Source organism: Micromys minutus (assembly GCF_963924665.1).
Source record: "Micromys minutus genome assembly, chromosome: 5".
Lineage (NCBI taxonomy): Eukaryota > Metazoa > Chordata > Mammalia > Rodentia > Muridae > Micromys > Micromys minutus.
In genome coordinates, this window is record NC_137974.1 from 56,625,304 (window position 1) to 56,651,911 (window position 26,608).

At 52.9% G+C, this 26,608-nt stretch overlaps 1 protein-coding gene across 2 annotated transcripts in view; it reads left to right on the forward strand.

Annotated features, from left to right (window-relative positions):
• FOXP4 (forkhead box P4) overlaps positions 1-12,724 on the forward strand; it is a 52,616-nt gene extending 39,892 nt beyond the window's left edge. The window contains exons 6-17 of one of the 2 annotated variants that reach the window (XM_080917286.1): positions 1,176-1,323; positions 1,431-1,644; positions 1,862-1,966; positions 2,624-2,711; positions 3,997-4,080; positions 4,233-4,401; positions 4,484-4,560; positions 5,244-5,345; positions 8,564-8,685; positions 10,108-10,174; positions 10,625-10,794; positions 11,113-12,724. In XM_080917286.1, coding sequence (XP_080773412.1) covers positions 1,176-1,323; positions 1,431-1,644; positions 1,862-1,966; positions 2,624-2,711; positions 3,997-4,080; positions 4,233-4,401; positions 4,484-4,560; positions 5,244-5,345; positions 8,564-8,685; positions 10,108-10,174; positions 10,625-10,794; positions 11,113-11,260 — 1,494 coding nt within the window. In that variant the 3' untranslated portion in view covers positions 11,261-12,724. The remainder of the gene's footprint in view (positions 1-1,175; positions 1,324-1,430; positions 1,645-1,861; positions 1,967-2,623; positions 2,712-3,996; positions 4,081-4,232; positions 4,402-4,483; positions 4,561-5,243; positions 5,346-8,563; positions 8,686-10,107; positions 10,175-10,624; positions 10,795-11,112) is intronic. The other variant, XM_080917287.1, reaches the window with a different exon arrangement.
• Positions 12,725-26,608: the final 13,884 nt, after the last annotated feature.

Sequence of the window (26,608 nt, forward strand, 5' to 3'; positions counted from 1 at the left end):
TGTGTGCAAGCCATCAGATGTGTCTGATGGTCTTTGCCTATATGCAGTGGATTCCGGTCATGCCATCTCCCTGCTTGCGTTGTCCCTGGAGAGCCAGCTGTCCCATCCTGAGGACTCTCAGCAGTATCCCTCAGCCTGCCCTAGTCTCTGTCTTGTCCCATGATGCCTTGGGCGGCCCTCACCAATTTATCCTTGTAACTCCTGAACCTTGCCTTCTGCTCCACCTTCTGCAACGGTTCCTCCTGAGAGGCTACATCAGCCCCCCACCCCCAAGACTGCAGCCCTACTTCCTGGTTGCCCCTTCCCAGACAGCTGCTCTTGCTCTGATAGTAGCCAGGTATTCCCCACCCCCTCAGCCCTTCCAGTGTGCCTTCAACTGCTACAGATCTGGTTTTGATTTCTCTAAGCTGTTTATCCTCTTGCCTCAATGAATTGCCACCCCAAATATACACCAGCCCACCCTCCAGGGCAGGCAGGCAGAGACATCCAGACCATGCTTGGCTCTCTGGGCTCAGGAAACCTGCTGACAGTCTGACTTGTCAGTGCCCTGTGTGAAGAACTGAATGGGAGAGACGGGGAACATATATGCAGGAGCGAGTGTCTGGGCAGCAGTGACGTCACTGTTCCAGGACTCAGCTGAGGCTGGGCATGTCCCATCCACTCCTTTAGCACTGTATCAAAACTAGGACTGGATTGGGGGAGGAGTGAGGTCTTCCCCCACCCCAGAAGAAGGGGGGCCCTGAGCCAAGTGGGAAAGGTCTCCTCCAGATGGGAGTGGTCCCCAGATCTGACGGGCTCATCGATCACTAGGATGAGAGAGAGAGACCCCACCATCACCACCCTCCACCCTCCCCAGCACACAGCTGTAGCGTGCATCGCCGAAGCTGCCGCCAAGGAGGAGGAGGGAGGAGGGAGGGCGTCGTGCTGCGTGTCTGGGTCTGGCTGTGTGTGTTTGCGCGTGTGCGTGCGTGCGTGCATGCGTGTGTTTACTGCGAGAAGGCATGCAGCCTTATGGAAGCTGGGCCGGGAGCAGAGAAGCTACAGCTGCAGACGCTACCACGACAGCTCCAGGGGCTGACAGGCCCTGGGAGGGGGTGGCGGCAGCGTGGGGGCCAGATGGCACGGCTGAGGCCAACGGCGCCCCTCTCTGCCCACCCCCTCGGGCTCCCTCCCAGGCTCTGGGGAACAAACAGCTGGCCTTCCAGCAGCAGCTCCTGCAGATGCAACAGTTGCAGCAACAGCACTTGCTCAACCTACAGAGGCAGGGGCTGGTCAGCCTGCAGCCTAGCCAAGCCTCAGGGCCCCTCCAGGCCCTCCCGCAAGGTGAGCAATGCCCCACCCCGCCCCCAACCCCACAGCGTTCACTAAGCCCCGGATAAGGCACAGGCCCTACGTTGCGCTCCCAGCCAGCCAGCCTCTATTTCCCGCAGCAGCCGTGTGCCCGACAGACCTGCCCCAGCTGTGGAAAGGCGAGGGTGCCCCGGGGCAGCCTGCTGAGGACAGCGGCAGGCAGGAGGGGCTGGACCTCGCCAGCACGGCTGCTACCGCTACCTCGTTCGCCAGCCCCCCCAAGGTCTCCCCTCCCCTTTCCCACCACCCCTTACCCAACGGACAACCCACTGTGCTCACACCTCGGAGAGACAGGTATGGACGGCCCTGGGGCTAGCACGTGGCAAGGCCCTGCCCTGGGTTGTACTTGGAAGCCCGAGGGTGGCACTGTGGTGGGGACCTAGAGGGGGGAGGGGCTGGAGCTCCGGGTATACAGAATGCTAAACCAGTAGTAGAGACAAAAGCTGGGCCCAGGGCTGCTGAGGAGAGGGAATCCGCAGCTCTGACTACTACCTTTTCCCTCCCCTTCCAGCTCCTCCCATGAGGAGACCCCCAGTTCCCACCCTCTTTATGGACACGGAGAATGCAAGTGGCCAGGCTGCGAGACCCTGTGCGAAGACCTGGGCCAGTTTATCAAGTAGGTATCACCCATCCTTCTCCCTGGGGAAACCCTCTCTGTCCTGCTTGCTCTTGTCACCTGGGGTCCTAATGTTTGAGCAGAGCTGAGCCAACCAGAGCAGTGGGGTGGCCTAGCTCTTCCGCTGCTCCCCCCCCCCCATTCCTGCTGGCAGCTTCTCCCCCAACTCTCTCCCACTCCAGATCAGTGGTGTCAGAGGAGGAAGCCTCTCTCTCCACATCCTGGAGAGTGATGGCCAGCCAAGGACAGGCAGGGTGGGAGGCAGACAGGCGGCTGGCAGCAGGCGGTCAGCTCTGCCACCACCGTGCCAAGCTCTGTCACTGACTGATTAACTCCGCTGTCTCCCGGACCCTTGCAGCATCAGGGTCAAACAAATTGTTTTCACGCTTCGTCAGAGGTTTACTTAATTAGTTCATTTGCAATTAGATCTCTCTGTAGCCCGGTTTTAGCTAAGACATCAAAGGAGGCTGAGGAGAAAGCTTCCTCGGCTGCTGCACCCCCCCCCTTTGTTCTACCCTTCTCTTCTTTGTATCTCTTCTTCTGTCTGCTTTTCTGGCTAAGGGCTGGCTGACAGACTCCGGGTTGGAGGATGGGTTAGAGAGGTAAAGCAGGAAAGCCCCAGAGCTCATTCTCTTCCCTGCCCTCCTCCTCTCTAAGACACCTCAACACAGAACATGCTTTGGATGACCGGAGCACGGCCCAATGCCGCGTGCAGATGCAGGTGGTCCAACAGCTGGAGATCCAGGTGTGGCACGAGGGTGTACAGGGAGGGGCCCGGGGGGGTCCTATGGTCAGAGCCACCATCTTCTGCTCTCTAGGTCTTGTTTACCATGGTGTGAGGTGAGGGCGGTTGAGCAGTGAGGTCGAGCAAGGCTGAGGCCCCTTACACAGGGAGCTGTTTTATATACTATGGAAAACCAAGACTAATGAATGGCTACTGTATAGGCCTGCTGTGTGGCTTCTTCAGCCATTTAGGTAGCTCAAAGCATCCTCAGAGTAGTCTGCCTGCAGGATACTGACATCCTCATATAGCACAGGCCTGGGGAGCATGAAGAACAAAGTAGCCACTCAGGAAATGGAGGGACTGGGATTAGATCCCTTGCTATCAAGTCCTTAAGAGAGTCACCGAGTTAGCCGCCTATGTTTGACCATCTCTGACTCCTCATAGGGGGTAGAGAGGGTAGTTGTAAAAGATGCATCAGATTTATGAATGGAAGAATTATAAATCATTTATCCATTCCCACACACCTCTTCAATAGTGAGCCGGCAGGCACTGGGGTTGTTCAGCCTTGAATTCTGCTTTCCATGGGGAGAAAAGGCACATTGCTGGTTGAAAGAAGGTTCCCATTGTGTCGGGTGGTGTGAGCCTAGACACCTGTGGAGAAAGGGAGAGAGCTTCACATCCTGGTCTCGAGGAGGAGATGGGAGTCCAGAGGGGCAAAGAATGGCCAAGGCCTTTAGCAAGTTTTCAGACATGAGGCACAGAGACAACAGGTGCCTCTGTGAGGGGGGGGGAGGGTGAGGGGGTGTGTCTGTGTATGTGAGAGGTAGAGGTAGGGAAAGGGAGCGTGAGCCCAGGAGTGTGCATGCGTGTATGCATCTGTGTGCATGTGCTCATGTTTGTGTGTTTGTGACAGAGGTGGGGGAGGGGTGTGTGTGTGAGAGAGAGAAAAGAAAGGAAGATAGGTATGTGTGTGTGTACAAATGTGCTCAAGCGTGGGGGGGGCTGGGGAGAGGAAGATGTGTGTATGTATAACAGAGAGATAGGAGGAGGGGTGTTTGTGTAAAAGAGAGAGGTAAGGAAAAGGTGGTAGGTGTGTGTGTGTGTTTGTGTGTGTGTATGTGTATGACAGGTGGGGAGGGATGTGTGTGTGAGAGGGAAAGGGAGCTGGGGTGTGTGTGTGTGTATGTACACGTGCGTATGTTGGGACTTTCTGAGTGGTCCTCCGGAGACGGTGACAGGTACCCTGTAGGGGATAAGGACCCATCGCCCCCTCACTGTGCCCCTCCCTGCCTGTGTCTTTTCACAGCTGGCCAAGGAGAGTGAGAGACTGCAGGCCATGATGGCACATCTGCACATGCGGCCTTCAGAGCCCAAGCCCTTCAGCCAGCCAGTGAGTGCCCTGCCCCCACCCCCACCCCGGCACCCCCAGCCCTCCCGCAGCATAGCCCTGGCCTTCAGGGAGCAGCCTCTAGGTGCTTTTCTCAGCACCTACCCCGCTGCTCACAAGTGAACCCAGCACCTGGCTCCTCTTCATCCTCCAAGGTGACCGTCTCCGCAGACCCGTTCCCAGATGGCCTCGTGCACCCCCCAACCTCAGCCGCTGCCCCTGTCACACCCCTACGTCCCCCTGGCCTGGGCTCTGCCTCTTTGCACGGTGGGGGCCCTGCCCGCAGGAGAAGCAACGACAAATTCTGCTCCCCCATCTCCTCAGGTGAGGCTGCTGTGGGTGGGAACCCCACCCCCATGGGGGTTCCCAATCTGGCTGCCTCACCTTCTGCCTGTCTCTCTCCCAGAGCTGGCCCAGAATCATGAGTTCTACAAGAACGCCGACGTCAGGCCCCCCTTCACCTACGCCTCCCTTATCCGCCAGGTAAGCACGGAAGGCAAGAAGTGTGGGAAGGCAAGTTAGCTGCACCCAGGCCTCTGATAGCTCCTGGGACCCCCTCATCCAGTCTCCCTCCTGCAGGCTGTGACTTAGTCTGCCTGGGCTCACTGGGTACATTCCTATTCAGCTTTACGGGCCACAGTGTGACGCTCATTTCTGCTTATGTGCTCTTAGCTCCCTCTTTTTCTGTTCCTTCGCTCCTGTCCACAGTCCTCACGTTCTTAATGATCACACTTGCTATTCATAAACACACGGACATACTAACATGTGGCTATTCTGTGGTACTAACCACAGGTCTGTATTCTCTCACACTCTTGGGGTGCACTTTGCCCAAATAATGAAAATTCCCAACCGCCTCAACAATAGTGCTTATGTGCTTCCTCAGGATAAGGCACGTGAAGCCTTGCCCCCCCCCAACCCCAAAGAGGTTTCCATGTCCCTTGTGCACATGTGTAGCCTCTGCACGCCGGGCTCCCCATACCCTGAGCTCTCTTAGCTCATTAACCTAGTGGGGACTGCCAGTCTCCTGCATCTATCCATCTGGTCCACACACTTTGCCACAGGTCTGTCTTCACGGGGGGAGTGGGGTACATAAAAGGGTGGAAACACAGGGCCATGGAGCCTCCAGATCTAGGCTGAGGGTCTCTTTGCCCTTTCCTTACCTGCAGGCCATTCTGGAAACTCCAGATAGGCAGCTGACTCTAAATGAAATCTATAACTGGTTCACCAGGATGTTCGCCTATTTTCGAAGAAACACGGCCACCTGGAAGGTAAGGCCTGCTCTCATCCTGACTTTCTTCCCTAAACTGCCACATCCTACTGAGGCCAAGGCCACCTAACACTTTGTCCCCCAACACTTCTGCAGAAATAGACCCACCAGGGCCACAAACAGCCCTCAGCAGGAACTCCAGTGTTCCCAAATCCCTTTTTGTAAATCCAGGAACTTGCTGTAATGTCTCAGCTGGTCTTAAAACCTCTGGGTTCAAATGACCGTCCTGCAAATGCACCTCCCCTGGTGCCAAGATTTCAAGTGAACATCTCCACACCCAGTTAGGCAGTTGCTGGGTGTGGAACCCAGCCCTTCGTGAACGAGGCAAACACAGTGTCTTCCTTTTAATGACCTTGGCCAGCCTTCCAATGTCTCTTTAGTGGGAAGACTTACTTCTCTCTTGTACAGTACAAAGAATCCAGCCTCCTGAGACAGGGCCTCCAGAGGGTTGACAGTCATCTTAGTGGCAGGTCCTGGGGTAAATTCATGAGTCTAGATTCCGTAGCTAATGATGTCCAGGGAGAGGTCGAAGGTGTTTGCTGGCCCCAACACATGGGTAGACTGAGGCCTATAGACCATTCCCAGGGACACAAATGGATAACCCACCTCCCGGCTCACCAGTGGCAGGGAGATAATTGTCTCTATTCAATTAGACATGTAACACTTTCAGTCATAAGCATTTTCCTAGGAGACCAGAGGAATGCAGGGCCCTAGGAAAATGGGCCAGAGATGTAGGCTGGGACACTAAACCATTCCACGGTCGAGAGAGGGTATGCGCGCGCACCATGTGTGTGTCTTGCACTATGCAGCAAGATGGGAAGGTGGTGTCTAAATTAAGGTGGAGTCGACGAGGAGGAGGAAGTGGGGGGTGGAGTATTGGCCCTTTCAGGAAGTCTAGATCAGGAGAGGGAGGCTCTCAGAACCCTAATTGTATTCCTGGCTCTCGGGTCCCCCTGCTGGCCAGTGAAGAAACTGCAGTCAAACAGACCACCTCCTGCAATATGCCGGGTCTCTGTCAACTGTGTAACGGAGGCCTGGGGCACCGTCAAGCACTGGGTGGGATCTGCAGCTGCCCAGCTTTTTCTACTTTGGTAACGTACAAAGGACTACTAGAAGGGCCTATCACGGCATTTTTCCCTATGCCACGCTCCCAAAGATTAGAGAGACCGTGAGGCAGGGGCAGCCATCTGATTGGCTATGAGTGATGTCACTTCCTGGCAACCAGGGCCCTGCCCTCTTTTTGAGCCAGCATCGTGTTTTAAGAGCCACCTGATCCAACCTCAACGTCTAGGCTAGGTCAGACGGCAGACTTTACAGATGATACAATCCCATCACCTAAAGTTGAGTACAGTGTAGAGCTGGTTCCGGAGCTTTCAGAGCCTCTCAGCGGCCGTCCCGAGAGCCTCCCCTTGGCCTGGTTCATCTCTCACACACAACCCTAATCTGGTTCTGATTCAGTGCTACTACCTGCACCACCCAGGGGTGCCACACTGCCCTGGCAGGTCAGACTATGTTGGCATGAAATCCACACTGACTTTGAGAGTTCTTTTCAACCCGGCCAACTTCATTCATGCTACTGGGGGAAATGTAACTTGTGGCTTCTTCCCTCTGCTTCGGCCCCATCTATTTTGTGCCTTCTCCGGGTCTCCGCTCTACATTATTTTGCCTTCTCCGGGTCACCTCTCTCTACATCATTTGGATTTCTTGATCCCCACTTCCACCCCTTCTGGTCCCCATCCATAGGGTATGCTGCCTGCTTTAGACCTAAAGCATCCAGGCTGGGGAGTGGGCGTGTGCCAAGCCAGCTGCCATGTCTAGGGACAGAGCTACCATCTGCCAAGTCGATGGTCCTCAGCAGCCCTCCCATGCCCATCCCCTCCTAGGGCCTGTGTTGTGGGCCCATCCTTTTGTTTACGCAGCCCCCGCCAGACCCCTTAAATTGCCGTTAATGTTTCAGCGTAACGAATTAGTCTCTCGTCACGAATCAGGCTTCGAAACGAGGGAAAAAAGCCCCGGCGAGGCCACCCTCGGAAATTGGGGTCATTCTCATTTGCAAAGCGGAGGATCGGAGCCCCGTAATGCGGGCAAATTTATTCCGAGGCAGGAGCCCCGGCGTGATTAGGCCCTTTGTAATTATCGCTCCGTGAGATTCCACTCCAACCGCCCGCCTCCCTCGTGGATTAGCAAGCGAGTCGGAAAAATACACAGGATTTAATTAGAGGCAAATTAAAATTGGTAATGAAATCGGGCCAGTTGCAAGAGGCAAGAGTTGGATGGAAGAGAGGGAGAGGGGATCTCCAGGGGCACCCACTGCCCGCCCTGCCCGCTTTCTTCCCCGTTTAGAAATGTAAAGAGGAGACGGGGTGGGCGAATTGGAAGAGACACTGATGGGGACAGGTAATGGGGACAGAGCTGGGGCCGCTGGTGAGAGTGGAGATATGGAGGTGGGACCAAGGGACCTAGGGACGGGAGATGGTAGATCAGCGCCCTCACCCAGACTTCCAGAGGGAAATGGGCCTAGCAGCCCCCACCCATGTGTCCTACCAACCAGGTGACCTCAATTTCTGAAGTTCTCTTTCCAGGAGGAGGTAGTGACAAGATGTCTTACCCTCTCTCTTGTCTCACGGTTGTGCATTTAGACTGTCTTTTCAAGTCAGAACTTGGTTTCCAGGTGTATGTATTAGACCCCACTGGATGCCTGTGCTCCCAGGAAGCTGTCCAGAGTCACAGCTAAAAGCCTCAGCCCCCAAACTCCTAGGGCTTCAGTAAAGGTAGCGAGGACCATGAGATAGTTGCCGAAGTTATTTGCACTGTGTGCCTGAGGTACAGTGCCCCTTTCTAAGCCACCAGGGTCCCTGTGCAATTTTAAAATCAGAAGTTGGGAATGATTTCTGCCAGTGTGTTTGGTCAGTGAGGATGGAGAAATGGACAATTTACTTTTGTTGACAACAGCATTTTCTTGAGATGGGGCCTTTACGTAGTCCAGGCTAGCCTGAACCCCCTATGTAGACCAGGTTGGCCTCTGCCTCCCGAATGCTGGGATTAAAGGGATGTTAACTTTCTGAGATGAGGCAGACATTAAGAACCTTCCCTCTCACTATCCCTGTGCCTGGAACGTGGTTGCTGTTCCCTGGGACATGAGATGTGGGACCATGGGAAGATTCTCTACATACATATGTTCATTGGCACGGGGGTGAATCCCATTCACTGCATCCCCAGAATGCCGTGCGTCACAACCTCAGCCTGCACAAGTGTTTCGTCCGTGTGGAGAATGTCAAGGGGGCCGTGTGGACTGTGGATGAGCGGGAGTATCAGAAACGACGACCGCCAAAGATGACAGGGTATGTGGGCCCCAGCCAGGTGAGCTGCCCCCCAGCCTGGCCTGGCCTCAGCTCCTGCTTCACAGGGACACCCTGGGTTCCAAATGCACCCCCCGAGAAGAGAATGTGGGTGTCAAGGGTAGAGGAAACCAGTGTGCCTAGCAGGCTGCATGGACATTCCTGACAATCCGGAGATGGGCACTGCCATCCTCCGTCCTCACTTCTAAGAGAAGGAATCATGGGGAACAGGGTACCAGAGAGATGACGTCCATGGCTGGAGTTGAGGTGTGAGCTGCGGTGACAGCTGCCATCTCAAACTCTTCCCACCATGGGATAAGAATCCTGGACCCCACATCTTTATTTCACAGTGACAGAGGACCAGGGGCTGAACTGGGCCCAGGAACAGGCCTCACATCAGATTTATGCTCTTTTCCAGCACACAGTAGGTCAGAACCTTTCCTTATCACATCAGCACCTACTTCTTTGCCTACATACATTGGCCCCAGGCTCAGGAGAGACCTGAAGTAGGCTAAGATACCTTTAGCACCGAATGTTTCTTCTTCCCAAGCAACAAGCTTTCTATACAGGATCAGGGGTGAGACTGTAAAGTGCCCTACCCTTGAACCCATATTCCAGCCTTCACATTTGGTGGTGTCCTCTCATTACCAGCCTGGACCCTGTTGTTTCTCTGCATCTCCCCTGTGCTACCTCTGAGAGGCTCTATAGGGGTCGGCAGGGTGGGGGCAGTGATGGCCTTAGCTTGGCTTCCCCGGTACCAATGGCTTCTGGAGCCTGCTTGGTATATGGTGCTCCTGGGACAGTCTGAGCACAGGGCTCATCTGCCCTAAGTTCAAGAGGTCCAGAAAGTGTGCTTTGGGTATAAGGAGTAACGTAAACTATAGATCGGGCTTCTGCTTGCCAAACTTGAGAAAACAGGCGTGGTGGTGCATGCCCCTAATCCTGGCACTCGGGAGAGAGAACCTGAGGGTCAGAAGTTCTCTGTTCTGGTTTGTTTTGTTTTACTAGTCAGGGTTTCTCTGTGTAGCCCTTGCTGTTCTGAAACTCAGGCTGTAGACCAGGCTGGCCTTGGATTTAGAGATCCGCCCGCTCTGCCTCCTGAGTGCTAGGATTAAAGGCATGCCGCTTATGGGGTGGGGATTAGGATAAGAAAAAATGGTCAGAGAAACTGATGGCCACGCCCCATGAGAGGGGAATTCTGGGAGTCCAGCTCCTGCTGTCCTGTTCTCAGCTCCAGATAGCTCTAGGGCTGGAAGTCCCTGCTCCCTGTGGGCCCATGTGCTTTAGAAACAGCAGAGAGGATGGAAAGGACCCAGCTACAGACTCCATTCGCATGGAAAGAGTGGGGCGCCTCTTTTTACCCTGGCTTTGAGTGGGGCAGGTCATCTGTGGACGTGTGAGTTGACAGTGCCTTCTCTCTCCTAGGAGCCCCACTCTGGTGAAGAACATGATCTCCGGCCTCAGTTATGGGGCACTCAACGCCAGCTACCAGGTGACTGAGCCCACCTGCTCCCCTCTGTCCTGCCCCAGGCTTTGCCTAGCCTCCTCCTCTAGAGGAGCGGGGTAGGTGGGAAGTAGGGTAAAGACCACACCCCACTCTTAGCCTCAGCCCTATCCCAACTCCATACCAGCATGCACCTCTGATTTCAAGCCTGGGTTTGGGAAAGGGTGGGCATAGCACATGCAGACTGGTACAGACGACCAGATCCCATCCCTCAGCCCCTCAGACAAGGTTCCTCTGTCCCCAGGTGGGAATTGGGGGTAGGGGGGTGTTAGGACAGACCCATTTTCCAGGAAAGCGGGACAATGGAGTGAAGAATTCTTGCTGGCATGTTTGGATGTTGGGGGGGGGTACTAACCTAGATCAATCTGCCCCCTGCATGAGGGTTCTGACAGGGGGAAGGGTCTCCAGCCACTGATAAGCCTACCTTGTGTGCTCCAGGCTGCCCTGGCAGAGAGCAGCTTTCCTCTCCTCAGCAGCCCCGGTATGCTGAACCCTGGCTCAGCCAGCAGCCTTCTGCCCCTCAGCCAGGATGACATGGGTGCCCCTGGGGAACCACTCCCCAGCAATGGGAGCAGCAGTCCCCCTCGCCTCTCCCCTCCTCAGTACAGGTGAGCACATACAAGCCCCTTGGCTCATCCACCCCACATCTCTACAGAAAGGGCAAGCAATCTCTCCCATCTTCATAGGACAGTTATGTTCCTCCCCACAGTTCTCTCTATCCTCCCTCCTTTCCCTCCCTCCCTCCCTCCCTCCCTCCCGCCACAGACTCTTCCTCATCACTTCCCCATTCTGCCTCTCTCTTCTCTTTACACAGAGCCTGGGGAGAGATGGTGGGATCTTAGCAGGGCCCTGGGCTTCTGGATCATTCTGTAGGAAGAGTGGGGGGGCCCTGGCACCCCCATATTCACATCACTTTTCTCACGCAGCCACCAGATACAAGTCAAAGAGGAGCCTGCAGAGGCAGAGGAAGACCGGCGGCCTGGGCCTCCCCTGGGCGCCCCCAACCCCAGCACTGTGGGGCCTCCAGAGGACAGGGACCTGGAGGAGGGCCTGGCAGGAGAGGACATGTCCTAAGGGCTGGGTGGGCAGGCAGGGCAGGCCAAGACCCTGCCGCCCAGTCTGGACCCCGGCCCGCCCACCCCACTCTACAGCCCCTCCAACCTCAAGGCACTTCGGGGACTCAGACAGGGGAGATCTGGGCCAGTAGCTCCCTCTATCACCTGACTGACAGACGCCTGGGGGCAGACATATACCTGCCTTCCCAAGAGAACACAGAACCCTTGGACATGGAGGGCCCAGACCCTCTCAGCCTCTCCCTGTATTCCCAACCACCACCAGCAGCAGCAGGGCTCTCCTTCCCCACCAGCGCTCCCCTCCAGGGCCCCTTAGCATAGGGGAGACCCGCAGGCGGGGCTGAGCCACCCCCACAAACCCTACCTTCATCCCCTCTGCCCTGTCTGTGGCAGAGGTTTCTGGCCAGAGGACCCTTCCTGGTTCATCTTCCCTCACTTTCTTTCCCCAACTGTGAAAATGAGTTCTCCAGCCCCAGCTTCCCATTCAGTGGGGCAAGCAGGCTGGGGGTTACACCTGCAAACCAACCCCTCAAGCTGCTGGGGTGGAGCAAGTTGTACCCTGCCCTTCCCCCCACCTGACCTGAGACAGGGCCTAGACTAAGCAGGCCTCCACCCCGCCCTGTTTGCTGGGTCCTACTGCGGCACCCCGACTTGAGGAAGCACTGAGGGGACCCCCATGCTGGGCACCTTCAGAGCTGTGTGCATGGGTGGCCTGAGCATCACAGCACAGAGAAAGCCAGGCTGGAACTACCCTCTCCCCCAGCCTATGGGTACCCTGAAATGGGGTCCTATCACCCCCCCTCAGCACCCCTTCTCCCCCCCACCAGTTAAACGGATGACCAAAGACCTTTCTTATGCCAGAAGCAAAAACCAAAACTTTTTGTTGGCTTTTTTCTTTTGCCGCCTCCCGAGCACTCTGCCCTCCCAACCCTGCCCCCTGGCCCCAGGCCGGAAGCTTTCCCTTCACTTAAGTTATTGTTTTAAACCAAAGTTTACAGTGTCTGTTGGTGGCAAGACCCCCTCCTTCCCTCCCTACCCCCCCCAAGGGTCCAGGGGTCCTACCCACTTCCCCTCTGCTCCTACCTTGCCTACAGAGACAGGAGAGGGCAGAACCCTGCCCCCAACCCTGGGCTGCTTTCAGGGGGGGGGGTGGGAGGGACCCCTCAGATGCCTCCATGGGATCAAGTTCCCTTCATGCCCGGAGTGTGGATTCCAGCAGAAGAGCTGGAAACAATGAGATTCCGCAGACCCCCTATGGGGGACCCACAACCCAAGGCCCCGGACTGGGTGTAGGGGATGCCCAGGACACCCTGACCAGGCCCCTTCCCTGAGAAAGATTTCTTGGATATTTCCCAGGAGAACCCCACATTCACCACCAACCCCCTATCCCTACCCCACACACAAGCCGCCCTCCCGAGAGGCAAGTCCCCCTTCCCGGCCTTCCCCATGTATCCCACCTGTGTTCCATTTGACCAGCACAGAAATATTAAAGTCCTCTATTCACCAGGCCCCCGTGTGTGTCACCCAGGTGAGAAAGGCCCTTGGAGCCAGACGGCTTGCTGATGACAGGAATGGCAGGCAAGCCAGGCACAGGTGACCCTGGGTTCCTCCTTCCCCAGATGGCACAGTGAATGCCAGGCCCTGGGTTCACAGCTCAGATTGGTGATAGGGGATTCTCTGCCAGGACGCTCTGTTGCATCTGGGGGATTATTGCAGCTCACTACCTTGGGCTCTGTCACTGTGGCTGTGTGTTGCTCCACACGTGGTGCCCAGCTAAGCAGTCATGTCACTTGGATGGGTATGTGTGCATTGTGACACTCCAGGGTCACTTACCTCTTTGCACCAAGGTGCGTGTGTCTGCAGGTGGCTCCGGGTTAAGACGGATGGTTTAATCCATTCAGGGATTCTGGATAATGAGGAGGAGGAAAGAGAAGTGGCCCAACTAGTCCTGAGTTCTACCTGTGGGGTGACATCACCTTTGAATACTGCCCCCCACCCCAGAGAACCCACTGGGGCCTCATCTCCTATGCCAGACAGTACTAATTTGCAAGTGCTCGGGAAGCTGGTGGGCGGGCGGGACTGGGGGTTGGGGTTGCAGGAAGAGAAGTAGCAAACTTAAGTGCAATCTCCCTGCAAGCTGCCGGGGCTTCCCAGTGACTGCAGCTGGAGCACGGAAGGCCTGCTGGCCTCTGCTCTCTAGTTGGCTTCTAACCTTGGCTCACTGACCCCTCTCCCCAACCGTAGCTCCTCCACTCCTCCACCTGGTCCTCTGTACTCTTGGCAAGAGTCTGAAGACGATCTCCTTATGTCTGTCCAGTCACCCCAGCACGCGCATGCGCGCGCACACCCCAATCTGGAGAGGAACGGGCTGCATTTGGAGCCCGGCAGACTGACACGGGTGCACATGGGCGTGTGCGCACGCGCACACACACACACACACACACACACACACACACACACACGCCAGCACTGCTAATGCCCTGATCTGCCTTCCCTGCCCTCCAAAGGGCAATGTGGCGTCCGCTCACTCTGGGCAGTACCTGGAATGCGTCCTAACCTGACATGACCTCCTAATACCTTTGCTTCCTTTTCCAAACTTTCCCAGCCGCACAGGAGGCCCCAGGAGAACCCAGGGATGTTAGCTGCCGAGCACCTAACCCCCTTACCCTACCCCTACCAAAAGAGGATTCGTTCTGATAGCAATTCCTGGGGGCAGCCTGCTTACTCAGATCCTAAAAGGGACAAGATGCCATCCTTTTCTTAGCTCCCAGTTTTGTACTCAGGATGATAGTTCTCCCGGAAGTCTAACTTCAGTTTCTCCTGCTTCAACTAGAATTCTAGTGGGCTTTGCTTTTGTCTTTCCATTCCTCCATAGAGTGATGGAAATGTTTATCCGAAATATTAAACTACGTCGAGAAGGCTGAAGGTCTACTTCGGATATTGATGAAACTGTCCCCTATAGTATATGACATAGGAAGGCTTAAGTCTTCCATTTTTGTTACTGATTCGGGATCTTATACAGCCTGGCTGTCCTGGGACTTAGTATGGAGATTGGGCTAAGGTGACAGATGTCTGCAGCTACGCACCAGCAGTCTCTCTGTCGCCTTTCCACCAGGTAGTCCTCCATGCAGTTTAGCTTCCTTTTTTTTTTTTTTTTTTTAAAGGTTATTTTAAGGTGTGAATGTCTTGCCTGCCTTCATGGAAGTGCATTACGTTAGTGCCTGAAGCCAGAGAAGGGGTTCACATCCCAGGAACTGGAGTTAGAGATGGTTATTGGGCCACCACGTGGATGCTGTGAGCCAAACTCCAGCCCTCGGCAAGAGCAGCAAGTGGTCTTAACTGCCGAGCCCCCCACCCCCAGCCCCAGCCCGTGTCCCTCCGGGTCCCGGTCTTAGCATTTCTGTCCCAGGGCCTGTTGCCCGCAGCCGGCAGAGGGCGCTTCAAACAAAGCGGACCTGCAACGCGGGCCGCTGCCGGTCCAGAGGGCGGAGCTAAGTCCTTTGAGAGCCCCTCGCCTCACCCCGGGTTCTTTTTGCTGTTTGCTGGGGCTTTCCAGATGCTTCCAGCGCGTGGCTTATGAGACATTCTACAGAAAATCGGAAGGAAGGAGGAGGAGTCGGGGGAACCCAAAGACAGCGGCCGCCACATCTGCTCACTCTGGTCCCAAGGAGGGATGAAACCAGTTCTGACAGTGATTAGTATCAACATCTAGCCTGGTGTGGTGGCCTGTACCTGAGACCTCAGCACGTGAGAGGCAGGAGAATCAAGAGTCTAAGGGCGTTCTGAATCCCACAGACCTAGGCCAGACTGCGCCCCACAAGACCCTGTTTTAAAAAGAACCCCTCAAAAAAAGTATTAACATTTAATGAGATTTTTACTGTGTGCTAGATGCTTCTAGAAGCTTTGCATTTCACCCCCCCACCACTCCTCTGGGTTAGATACTGTATCCCCATTTCTCAGATAGGGAAACTGAGGCACCGTCTAATTAGCTAGCAGGTTATTCAGAAGAGACAGTGGCTTGTACTTGGAGTCCCAGTATTTAGGAGGCTGAGCAGGAAGGACCTTCACTGAGTTCAAGGCCAGCCTGGGCTACAGAGTGGGAAGGGGGCTGTATTTGCCCCCCTGGGGGAAAGAAGAGGTGTTTGGTACCTAGTGTCTTGGAGATGTTCATTACGGAAACTGAGGCATAGAGCGCCTCAGAGGTGAGAGGTAAGCAGTGGCTTCCTGAGCCCCCGGCTGCTGTTCTTCCCCAAGCAGAATGAGGTAAAGCCGGGTTTGCAGCGGAGCGAGGCTGAGCCACCCTGAGGAAATAATCACACGGAGCCTTGTGCAGCACCTCCAGGCGAGGCAACAAAGAGAGCCCTGTCCGGAGAGGGAGCCGGCGGCCCCATGTGTGTATGCACACGTCATCGGTTGGTTTACACCCGGAGGCCCCTTCCACAGGCTGCAGAGAAGTCCCACCACTTGGGCCTGGCCCCCGCCATGGGCCTCAGGACCAAAAGTTTAGAAACCAGGGCTCTTGGGATAAGGGCACTTGCTGCCAAGCCTGATGACCCGAGTTCGATTCCCAGAAACCCACACGGTGGAAGAGAAGAAACACTTCTCTGACTGGCACACTTGAGTCCTCCCCTCCCCATAAAATAAATAAATGATGTAAAAAAAAGGTTTAGAAAGACAGCCTGTCCCTGTGCCCACCTGGCCTGAAAGGTCCTTTGTCCTAGCAGGAGGGTTCAGGCAGCCATGGGGCTGACCACACCCCTGCCAGCTGACCTAGCTGGCAGTGTCAGGGTGGGATGGGTGTGTCCCTACCCCCAGGACCTGAACTGACCCAGGTTAAGCTCTGGGGAGCAGAGTGGGCCAAACAGTGACAGGGGAAAGCTGCTTCTGTGGTACAGAAATAGAGATGGGAAGTCCACGCCCTTCAGGGCAGTGAGCTGGGTATTGCTAAGTGTTGGGTCAAGAGATGGGGGAGGAACCTTAGGTGAGCTATAGTGGAATAGCCTGCAGCAAAGAAAAGGGATAAGCAGGAGGTCCCAGCAGTAAGACCAGTATCAGAGAAGTGATGGTGATGATGGTGACGATGATGGTGGTGGTGATTTTGATGACAGTGGTGATGATGATGATGATGATGGTGGTGGTGGTGAGGATGGTGGTGGTGGTGAGGATGGTGGTGGTGATGATGATGATGGTGGTGATGGTGGTGGTGGTGGTGATGATCATAGTGATGATGATGGTGATAGTGGTGATGATGGTGGTGGTGATGATGGTGGTGGTGATGATGGTGGTAATGATAATGGTGGTGGTGGTGATGGTGGTGGTGATGATGGTGATAGTGGTGATGGTGGTGGTGATGATGGTGGTGGTGATGATGGTGGTGATGATGATGGTGGTAATGATAATGGTGATGATGATGATGGTGGTGATGATGATGGAAGACAGAGTTCTTACATTTGTATCATGTTTGAAACCATGTGTGGCAATGTTCTATCAGGTATATATACACGTAACAGAGTTAATGAACTCATAGGAATGCCAAGCCCTCAGGATCTGGCTGTTTCCTGGGGGAGGGGGTATAAGAGGGGGAGACCCCTTGGGGGTTCTGATATGCTACTGACATCGAGTTTGAGCAGAGAGCGAGGGTTGCTCCGTTACCCCAAGGACACTGAGGCAGGAGGATGGGAAGTTCCAGGCAGCCTGGGCTCATCTCAACATGCACAACCCTGTCTCAAAACATAAGCACAAATAAGAAAAAGAAGAGCTGGAGTCAGAGGGCTCAGGAGGAGGGAAAGTTCCTAGTGGAACCCGAGCCCAATCGCGGGGGCCACATGGTAGGAGAGAAGTGACCCTAAAAGTTGTCCTCTGACCTCTGCTCCCACGGCATGTGTACACGCAGTGAGTTAATGCGTAAGGGTGGTGAAGAGCTCAAAGAGACGAGACGAGCCTCACTGCACTGGTGTGGCGCACACCTAAGGGAATGCAGGAGAATCCAGGAATTTAGGGCCAACCTTGGCTATATAACAAGTCTGAGGCTAGCCTGGAGGAGGAAGAGGGGCAAGGAGAAGCAGCCGGACCTGGTGGCCTGTAATCCAACCACTCAGGAGGCTGAGGCAGCCTTAAGTTTGGGCTAGAAACAGCCAGATAACTCAACTCCAAAACAGTCAACAGGTGGCAAGATGGCTCAGCAGGTAGCTACACTGGCTGCCGAGATCTGAGTTCAGTCCCCGGGACCCACGTGGTCAAAAGACAGTCAACTTCTACGGGTGGTTCTCTGACCTCTACATGCGTGTAATGGCATGTAAACAAGTCAGGAAAGACTTCGCCCAAGCCTGAGATAAAGTTCAGTGGTTCTGCTGACACCTCTTGGGGTCCATGTGCTGTGGAGGCAGAAGAGGAGGTGGAGGAGGAAGAAGAGGGGTTTTCTCCAAGTCCTATGTCCCAGGAAGAATCCTTACCCTCTCAACTCCGGCCGGAACAAAGGAGAGCGACTCTCACCTAAGTCTGAAGACCCTAGAATGCCTGCTGCCCCAGCCAGGCAGGTTGACAAATGGACTTTAGGGATACACATTTGGCTGTGGAGCAAGAGGCATGGCCACAAAGGAAGCCTGAAAATAAAGGTGGAGAGTCTCGAAAGCCAGACCCAGGAGAGGGCTAGCCCAAGCAGGGGCCCTTAGAGGCTGAGGCCTGAGAATGCACCCTAAGACAGAACAGCTCCCAGAAAGACTATATGAGAAGACAGTCACGTGGGGAGCAAGTGGGGGTGGGGGATGTGGAGCTGAGGCTCTGTTCCAGAGATTTTAGTCACAAACGGGAGACAGCAGACCCTCAGATGACGAGGGAAGGGGGCCATGGCCTTGAACTGAGAAGTCCCAGTATGAACCTCACCTAGGATGACGTCATTGCTCTTTAAGATGAATAGAGGATTCTGAGCTTGCATGGGCTAGGCCTCCATCTTCTCTGGACCATCTCTTACCCCTCCTTCCTCCAGCCCTCCCCCTTACACACACACACACACACACACACACACACCAATAAAGTGGTCCAGATCTCATCTCACTGCTCAGGAAGAGGGATGGGGCCCTGCAGGTCTGGAAACCATCACCCGGCTGACTTTGGCTGGGAGGAAACAGACAGGGAGTCTCTCCCACCAACAAAGGCCCGAGCCTAATGGGTGCCCTGGATAAGATGTGGTTCTCTGATAGTCAGGGCTCCCTTGGGTACCAAGGCAGGAAAAAGCAAGTGTCAGGGAAGGGGAGGGGCTCTCAGCATATCAGCCTGAGTATGAAGAAGGTTTGTAAGGTCGCCCTCCCCCTCCCTACCTACCTCATTTCTTTTTTATGGGGGATGGGGTGCTCCACCCCCACAGCTGCCGATTCACTCACACACACTTCTAAGAGGAGCCTGGGAAGCCCCCTAAGAGAGGCCATTCTGTTCCTGGGCTGCCCTGCAGCAGGCCTGAGGCCACAGCTGGCTTGAGGGTCTTTCTCTACCTCAGAGTCCAAAGCCAGGTTATCAGTGTTAGCTGAGCCTCTTTCTCTATACCCAGACTGGTACTGGGGGCCTTGTGGGAGGGGGGGTCACGGAACAGATGGTAAAACAACCACAATGTGTAAACTATTAAGTAAAAAGTTAGCATTCAGCTGGGGTTGGGGTGATGGCTCAGTCAGTAAAGACTTTGCTGCAAAAGCACAAGGACCCAAGTTCGAGCCCCAGAACCCATGTCATAAGGGGGTGGGGTGGGGTCAAGCATGGCAAATACTTGGCATCCCACCATCGGAGAGACAGGGACAGAAATCCTCCTTGCTGGGGCTCGAAGATCATCCAGTGCCTACTCAGGGAAGCCCAGGCTAGAAAGATAACCTTATCTAAAGAACTAAGCTCCTGAGGAATAACAGTTGACACACATGTGCCCACGAACACACACAAAACTTCAAAGACATTTCAAAAGGACCTCCTCTACCTGGTTGTGGTGGCCCACAGGAGGCAAAGGCAGATTGATTGCTGTGTGTTCTGGGCCAGCCTGGTCTACACAGTGACATCCTCCTTATCCATCCCCACCAAAGAAAAGAACGTATTCCAGTCCCTTCTGCTGTGAGGAGAGTCCTTCTTGACAATGCCCGGCGTGCCTTAATTATTTAAGAGGACTCCAGTAAAGAGTGTTATTAATACATGACCGCGAGAGGCAGCTACAGAGAGAGAAATCACAAAATCGAATGGGCCAGTCACTCGCACATTCAAAATTGATGGAGACTCCTGCACACTAGACCCTGGCGGGATCTTAAAATACAGAATGTGTTAGACAGTCTCTCTTCTCAAAGAACTGGGAGCCAGATGATAAGAGGCAGGAGAAAGGGGACCTCGGAAAGGCTCTGTGTAGCTCCCCTGGGCATTGGGGTGATGGGAGGGCTAGGCACAGGGGAGCACTGGGAAGGGCCCTGAGAGAGGGAGGAAGGTTTCAGCCTGGAACAAAGTCAGAGGGCAGAAGCTGTGCTCACCTCAGAAACCTGGACTCTTGCTCTGGACAGCATCAACTGTGTTTAAGCAAAGGCCCGGGGATGTAGCCCACTTAATGTGTGGTGGCTGCGACAGGTCTTCCCCACCTTTGATTTTTTTATTATTGCTGTTGTTGCTGGTGTGTGTGTGTGTATGCATGTGTGTGTGTATGCATGTGTGTGTGTATGCATGTGTGTGTGTGTGCTGGTATGCATGTGTACTCATGTGCATGTGTGCCTCTGTGTGTGTGTGGTGTGTGTGTGTGTGCAGTACAAGAGTGCACTACAGTTCACATGTGGCGATCAGAGATGCCCCCCTTAGAGGCAGGCTCTCTCTTTCTTACCTGCAGAGTCCATTATTTTGTTGATGTTCATGTTTTGTTGTTATTAGTTTGGGTTTTGAAAAAGACCCTGGCCTGCTTGGCTCTGAGGCTGACCTTGAACTCCTGCTGCTTCTGCCTCCCAAGGACAGAGGTTAGAGACATGGGCATCACATTTGGCTCCTCCTCCTCTAGCTCTGGTCTTGGGTTTCTTTGTTTTGTTTGCCCGACAGGATCTCACTCTAGTCCTGGCTGGCCTAGATCTCATTAAATAGACCAAGCTAGCCTTGAACTCACAACGATCCACCTGCCTCTGTCTTCCCTAGTTCAAGTGCTAAAAGTAAAGGCATACGGCACCATGCCTGCTTTGTTTAACTTTTATTTGAAGCGTGTGCCTCTACATTGCATGCCTGCAGTGCCTGAGGCTATTGGGTCCCCAGGACCTAGAGGTCCAGGTAGCTAAGAGTCTTAATGTGGATGCTGGGAATCAAACCCTGGCCCTCTGGAAGAGCAGCCAATGTTCTTAATCACTAAGCCATCTCTCCAGCCCCAGAGTCTTAAAAAGAAAAAAAAATTATTTTCTTTTGCAATTATGAGTATGTGTGTTGGGGGGTCTTGTGTGCGTGTGCGTGTGCGTGCAGGTATTGAGGCCAGAGGCCTGGGATGTCCTGAAACTGGAGGTGCGGGCAGTTTGAAGCTGCCTGACATGGGTGCTGAGAATTGAATGTGGACCCTCTGAAAGAGCAGTACATGCTCTGAATCCCTGAGCCAGCTTGCCAGCCTCTTTCTTCTTTTTCTTAGACTTGTTAGGGATGCTGAGGCGGAAGGCATTGTGAGTTTGAGGCCAACCTGGGCTACATAACAAGGCCCTGCCTGAAAATACAAAACAACAAAAGCTGAACACGAACTAAAGAAAACGAAAACCAGACAGACATTTTCATTTTGTAGATCAGCTGTGAGGGTGAAGTCTTTCATTCCTGCCCTGCTGAGAGAAGGCAGGTCTGGGCAGCAGCTGTGAAGAGAGGAAGGGGGTGGGAGGGGGCCGTCAGGAAGGAGAAAAGGGTGACCTTGTTCCACAAATAGGAGGCAAGGAAAACAAAGATAGAAAAGGACCCTATGGTTTTAAAGCTTGGGTAACAGCGGCAGTAAACCAGGGGCAGGACCAAGGGTACGGGGGAAGGAGCTTATTTTGTGGTAGAGGATGAAAGAGAGGCTCCGAGTCCAGTAGAATTTGAGGTGACAAAAGAAAACCCAATTGGAGCAACTTCTAATTAAAGATGGAGGACGAACGGAGTTCATGCCCTTCCCCTCCTGCCTCCTGAAGCCAGAGACGCTACAGGAGACATTGTTTTATTTTAAGGAATAGAATCCAGAAGATAAACCCAAGACAAGCTGGAAGAGCAGAAGGGAGGGTGATGGAGGCAGCCAAGGCCTTGGCATGGAAGGAGGAAAGCCTAGACACAGCTGTCTTCCATGATGGACTTCCAGAGCTGTCTCAGCTCACACCCACTGCACACACTCACATGCAACACAGAAACACACACACAAGAAAATATAAAACAACCTTTTTCTCTTTTGAGATAAGATTTCTCTGCATATCTCTGGCTGTTCTGAAAATCTCTGTGTAGACCAGGCTGGCCTTGAATTCACAGAGATACAACTACCTCTGCTTCCCACGTGCTGGAATTACAGGCCACTATGCCTGAGTAGTAACTCTCTCTGTAATTTTTCACTTCTTTTCTTTTCTTTTTTTCTTTCTTTCTTTAGACAGGGTCTCACTGTGCAGCCCTGGCCTCAAACTCACAGAGATCTACTGTCCTAGGCCTTCTGAGTGTTAGAATGAAAGGTGTACATTAAATAAGTATTCATTTATTCTCTGATACCATGCTATATCCACAAAATACAGGTCATGTGATGTAAACATGAACACTCTTAGAACAAAATGAAGTCTTAGAAATTAAAAATATAGTAGCAGAAGTGAAAACCAAAGCCAGGAAGACTGGAAGTTAAAGACAAGGTCTGGCCCAGCATGGTGGTACAAGCCTATTGACTCAGCACTGAGAAGGCTAGGATAGAGGGGCCAGCCTGGGCTATATAGCAAGATCATGTCCTTTAAAAACTAAGACCAGGAGCCAGACATATTGGTGTACGCCGTTAATCCTGGCACTTGGGAGGCAGAGGCAGGCAGATCTCTATGAGTATAAGTTCGAGGCCAGGTTGGTCTACAAAGCGAGTTCTAGGACAGCCAGGACTACACAGATAGAGCAACCCTGTCTCTAAATAAATAAATAAATAAATAGGGCCAGGGATGCAGTTCAGCCAATACAGTGGTGCAGAGACCCTTAGACTCAGTATCTAATACCACAAACGCCAGGCACAGTTTTTATGCCAGTGACTGGGAGGTAGAGCAAGGCAGAAGGATTAGATTAGGAGCTCAGGAACAACTTCTACTACCCAGAGAATTTGAGGTCAGTCTGAGATGTCAGAGACCCAATCTCAAAATAAAATTGGGGCTGGAGAGAGATGGCTCAGCGCTAAGAAGACTTCGAACACTCCAACTGAACCTAAGTCCACTGTTCAGCACCCACACAATGGCTCAGGACCATCTCTAGTTCAGTTCTATGGGGAATACAGCGCCCTCTTCTGGCTTTCATCAGCATTGCACAATGCGGTGCACAAACGTTTGTGTAGACACTCATATAAATAGAATAAAAATAAATAAATCTGTAAAGTAAATTAGTATTTAAAAGCTGGAGATAAATTAATAATTATTATTTATTAAAGTATAACAATTAGTGATAAAATAAAAACCATATTAAAAGTAAACACACACACACACACACACACATACACACACACACACACAAACACACGTGCACACCATAAGAGAAAACAGAAAAGGCATTGGTACCTGTGGAACCAGCTACTCCTAAGGAGGCCAAGGCAGGAGACAAACGTCCGCCCAGTTCCTCAAGGCCAGCCCAGGCAACACTGAGGACTTCTCAAAAGAGACGGGTCGGGATTAGTTGGAGAGGGAACAGAGGGAAAATGAGCAATTCAAGAGTTTTTTAAACTTGAATTTCCAACCTGCATAAGCCAAAGAGCAAGTATAAACTTATTCCCCAGAGCAGCACCACAGAGTTTCAGAACACTGGCAGGAAGAGCGGACCTCACGGACTGGAAGGGAGAAGGCAGGGACATATCAAAAGCAGGGTTCTTGATTGTTCAACCACCCTTAAAAAAAAAAAAAAAAGCATTGCCTTTGATGTTCTAAAGGAAATTATCCCCAACCTGAAACTCACCCTGCCTGATTATTAATTAAGCACACGGGGAACTGTGGAAACATGCAAATTCCCATACAGAACTCCTGTTCACTGTTTCCCACAGCGACCAAGTGGATCTGAGTCTCCCACACACAAGGCAAGGGAAGCCCGAGAGCAAGTCAGAGTTCTGGGGCTCCTGACAAGGGTTCTTTCTTCCAGAAGGCCCAGCCTGACATTTTGGAGTCTAACCTTTGAATGTGTTGTAACGGTGTCTACCCTGGAGGTTCAGGGGTCATATCACCAATATATACAAAGAAGACAGGCACAGAAGAGGGGGCAGAAGTCCAAAGAGAGGAAAAGCTAAAGAAAAGCTGTAGCTGGGCTGGAGAGATGGCTCAGTGGTTCAGAGCATTGACTGCTCTTCCAGAGGTCCTGAGTTCAAATCCCAGCAACCACATGGTGGCTCACGGCCATCTGTAAGGAAATCTGATGCCCTTTTCTGGTGTGTCTGAATATAGCTACAGTGTACTTACATATAATAAATAAATAAATCTAAAGAAAAAAGAAAAGCCATAGCAACAGAGGGTCTATTTGTATATAACATTTAGCCCTGAATACAGTAGCGCTGACCCCAGGTAACCAAGGACTGTCTCACACTGGAGACAGGAGACAGGAGAGCAGCTACCATGTGGAGAACAGAAGAGAAATTTTAATCTGTGTTTTTCAGAGAAAGACTCTAACTGACAGCTAACAGGGAGGGTGAAAAGGTCACAGTCTCTGTTAAAGGAATTTTAAACTCTGTGTGTGTGAGAGTGAGTATGTGTTTGTGTGCATAAGTATGCGTCTGTGTGTGTTAGTGTGAGTATGTGTGTTTATGAGTGTGAGTGTGGTTTTTATGTGTGAGTATAAGTTGTGTGTGTCTCTGTGTGTTTTTATGTGAGGATGAGTATGTGTTTGTATGTAGTATAAGTGTGTTTGTATGTGAGTGTGTGGTGTCTGTTTATGTTTATATGTCCATGTGTATTTGTGTGTGTGTAATGTGAGTGTATATGTATGAGTGTGAGTGTGTGTATGAAGGGTCAAGAACACAGAGATATGGACCAGGCCCCATTTACCACACTCCCCCAGTATCCAGCCCAGGCAGGACCTGTCCGACAGCAGGCCTCAATTCCATGATTATAGGGTGTGTCACTGGAGGTTGCAGAGGGCAGACAACTTCTGCTTTGCCATATCACCGATGGATTAGGAAACTAAGGCCTATGAAGAAACGAGTGGCAACTTCAAGGCTATGGTGTCAGACTCCTGATTCTCTGTCTAGAGCTCTGTGGCAGGCGGATGCCACCTTGCCTACTTTGTACTTCCTGGCTCGTCCATCAGAAAAGAATCAGTCTGGCTTCCCCAGGAGTACAAAGGTTTTAAGTTTGGCTTGGCACCATAAGGAGTCATGCGCCAACATGTCACAAGCTGACAGAGAGAGGGAGGGGACAGAGAGTTCACTGAATAGGATGTGAGTAAAGTGATTTGGGAAGAGAGTGGCCCTCAGCTTGATCTACCACGAGGTTGCTCATCGAAGGTGGCCCTGTGAGAGCCATTCTGCAGATACGCACAGCAAGAGGCTGGTCACATGGGGCAGCAGGCTGCAGAACTGGCAGAGCCAGGGGACCTTTGAGGAAATAGTACGAAACCAGGACCCACCCTGTGACACCAGAGGGTATTTTACACAAAGTGGGGGGGGGGGCAGGATGCTGTCCCAGTCAGCTTGGATCAAGGAGCCTCTGGCCACACAGAATCATTGGTCACCCAAATGCAGGGCCTGGTCACCACTCCAGCTTGCCATTGTCCTTTCTTCTCTCTCCTCCTGCTGTAGCCCAGGATGGCCTAATGTAGGTAAGGGGCATGGGGAACATGGCTTCACCTTCTCTAATGTCAGGTGACACAGTCCCCCCCCCCCCCCGCCACCCTCTAGCCAGCACTGCTTTCTTGGAGTGAGATAGACCTAGCTGAGGAACCAGTCTCTATGACTCCCCAGTTGAGAGGGTGAGGGCTGGTCGAGGCTACTCCTGAGCTTTAGTTTTCTCACTTGAAAACAACTAAAAGTAACACCCTCAAGGATCACATCAGGGCAGAATGATCTAGAATGCTCTTCCCAGAGCTCTGAATGACTGTCTCATATAAAATCCACTCCCAAGCTGAGCAAAGCACATGCTCTAATCCTAGCACAAGGGAGGCCAGCCGGATCTATGTAGCAGGTTCCAGGCCAGCCAGGACGATTCCATGCTTCGACAGTGTCTAAACAAGAAAAACCACTCCAAAGCTTACATGACTTAACATGGCCACTACTTACGGTTACACTTGTGACATAAAGCCGGGCTATCCTGTTCCTCATCTGGCCACATTCTGCTGGGGTGCTTGCAATTCACATAGGCTGGCTGGATTTCCCCCAGCAATGTGCTCAGAGTCCAGGGAATCCAGATTGAGGCAGCTAGACTCCTTTTGAGAGCCGGGGATGGGGGTGAGGGGCACACCTATAATCCCACCCTTAGGAGGCTGAGCCAGGAGGATGAAGAGATCAAGGCTAGCCTGAGCTACACAGCAGAATAAACAAAAGCACCCGAAGCCTGGGCTGGAGATTCAGGTCCACTTGTGGAGTTTAATCTCTGTTTTTCAGACTGAGACCTTAACTGATCTGCACTGGGAGGAGAGATTGTCAGGAGCCACCATGAGGTTGGAGGGCTGGTGAATGACACAGCACAGAGGCCTCCCTTAAGGGGTCAGTGTCTCTGGGGAAACCAGTGGGAAACCAGGCCATGGGAACTAGAGATCATCTGGGGGATCTTTGGCACAATGAGAAGTAGCTTCACATTTGATTTCTTTTGCTTTGCCTTGTTCTAAGACAGAATCTTGTGTATCGGGGGCTGGCCACAGCGCCACCCAAACGCTTCGGTAAAAGAACCATGTGGCCCACCACACTTGGTTTTATGCGGTACTTGGTATTGAACCCAGGCCCTTACAAGAACTAGGCAAACACCCCACCAGTTGAGCCCCAAACCCAAGCCTTGAATTCTTTTGATTGCATCAGATCATAAGTTTTTGATTCACAAGGATCTTGGCTTCATGTGGCCAGCCAGGAACCCTCTGCAGTTCTAGTTAGTCTCTGGCTCTGACCCAGCCATGCCTCTCTATCTTTGTCTGGCCTGCGTTTATTTTTAGGACTGCCAAGTGGCACTGGCTTCTATTCCCAGGGTGACAAAGAGCAATCAGAGTAAAGAAGCCATCT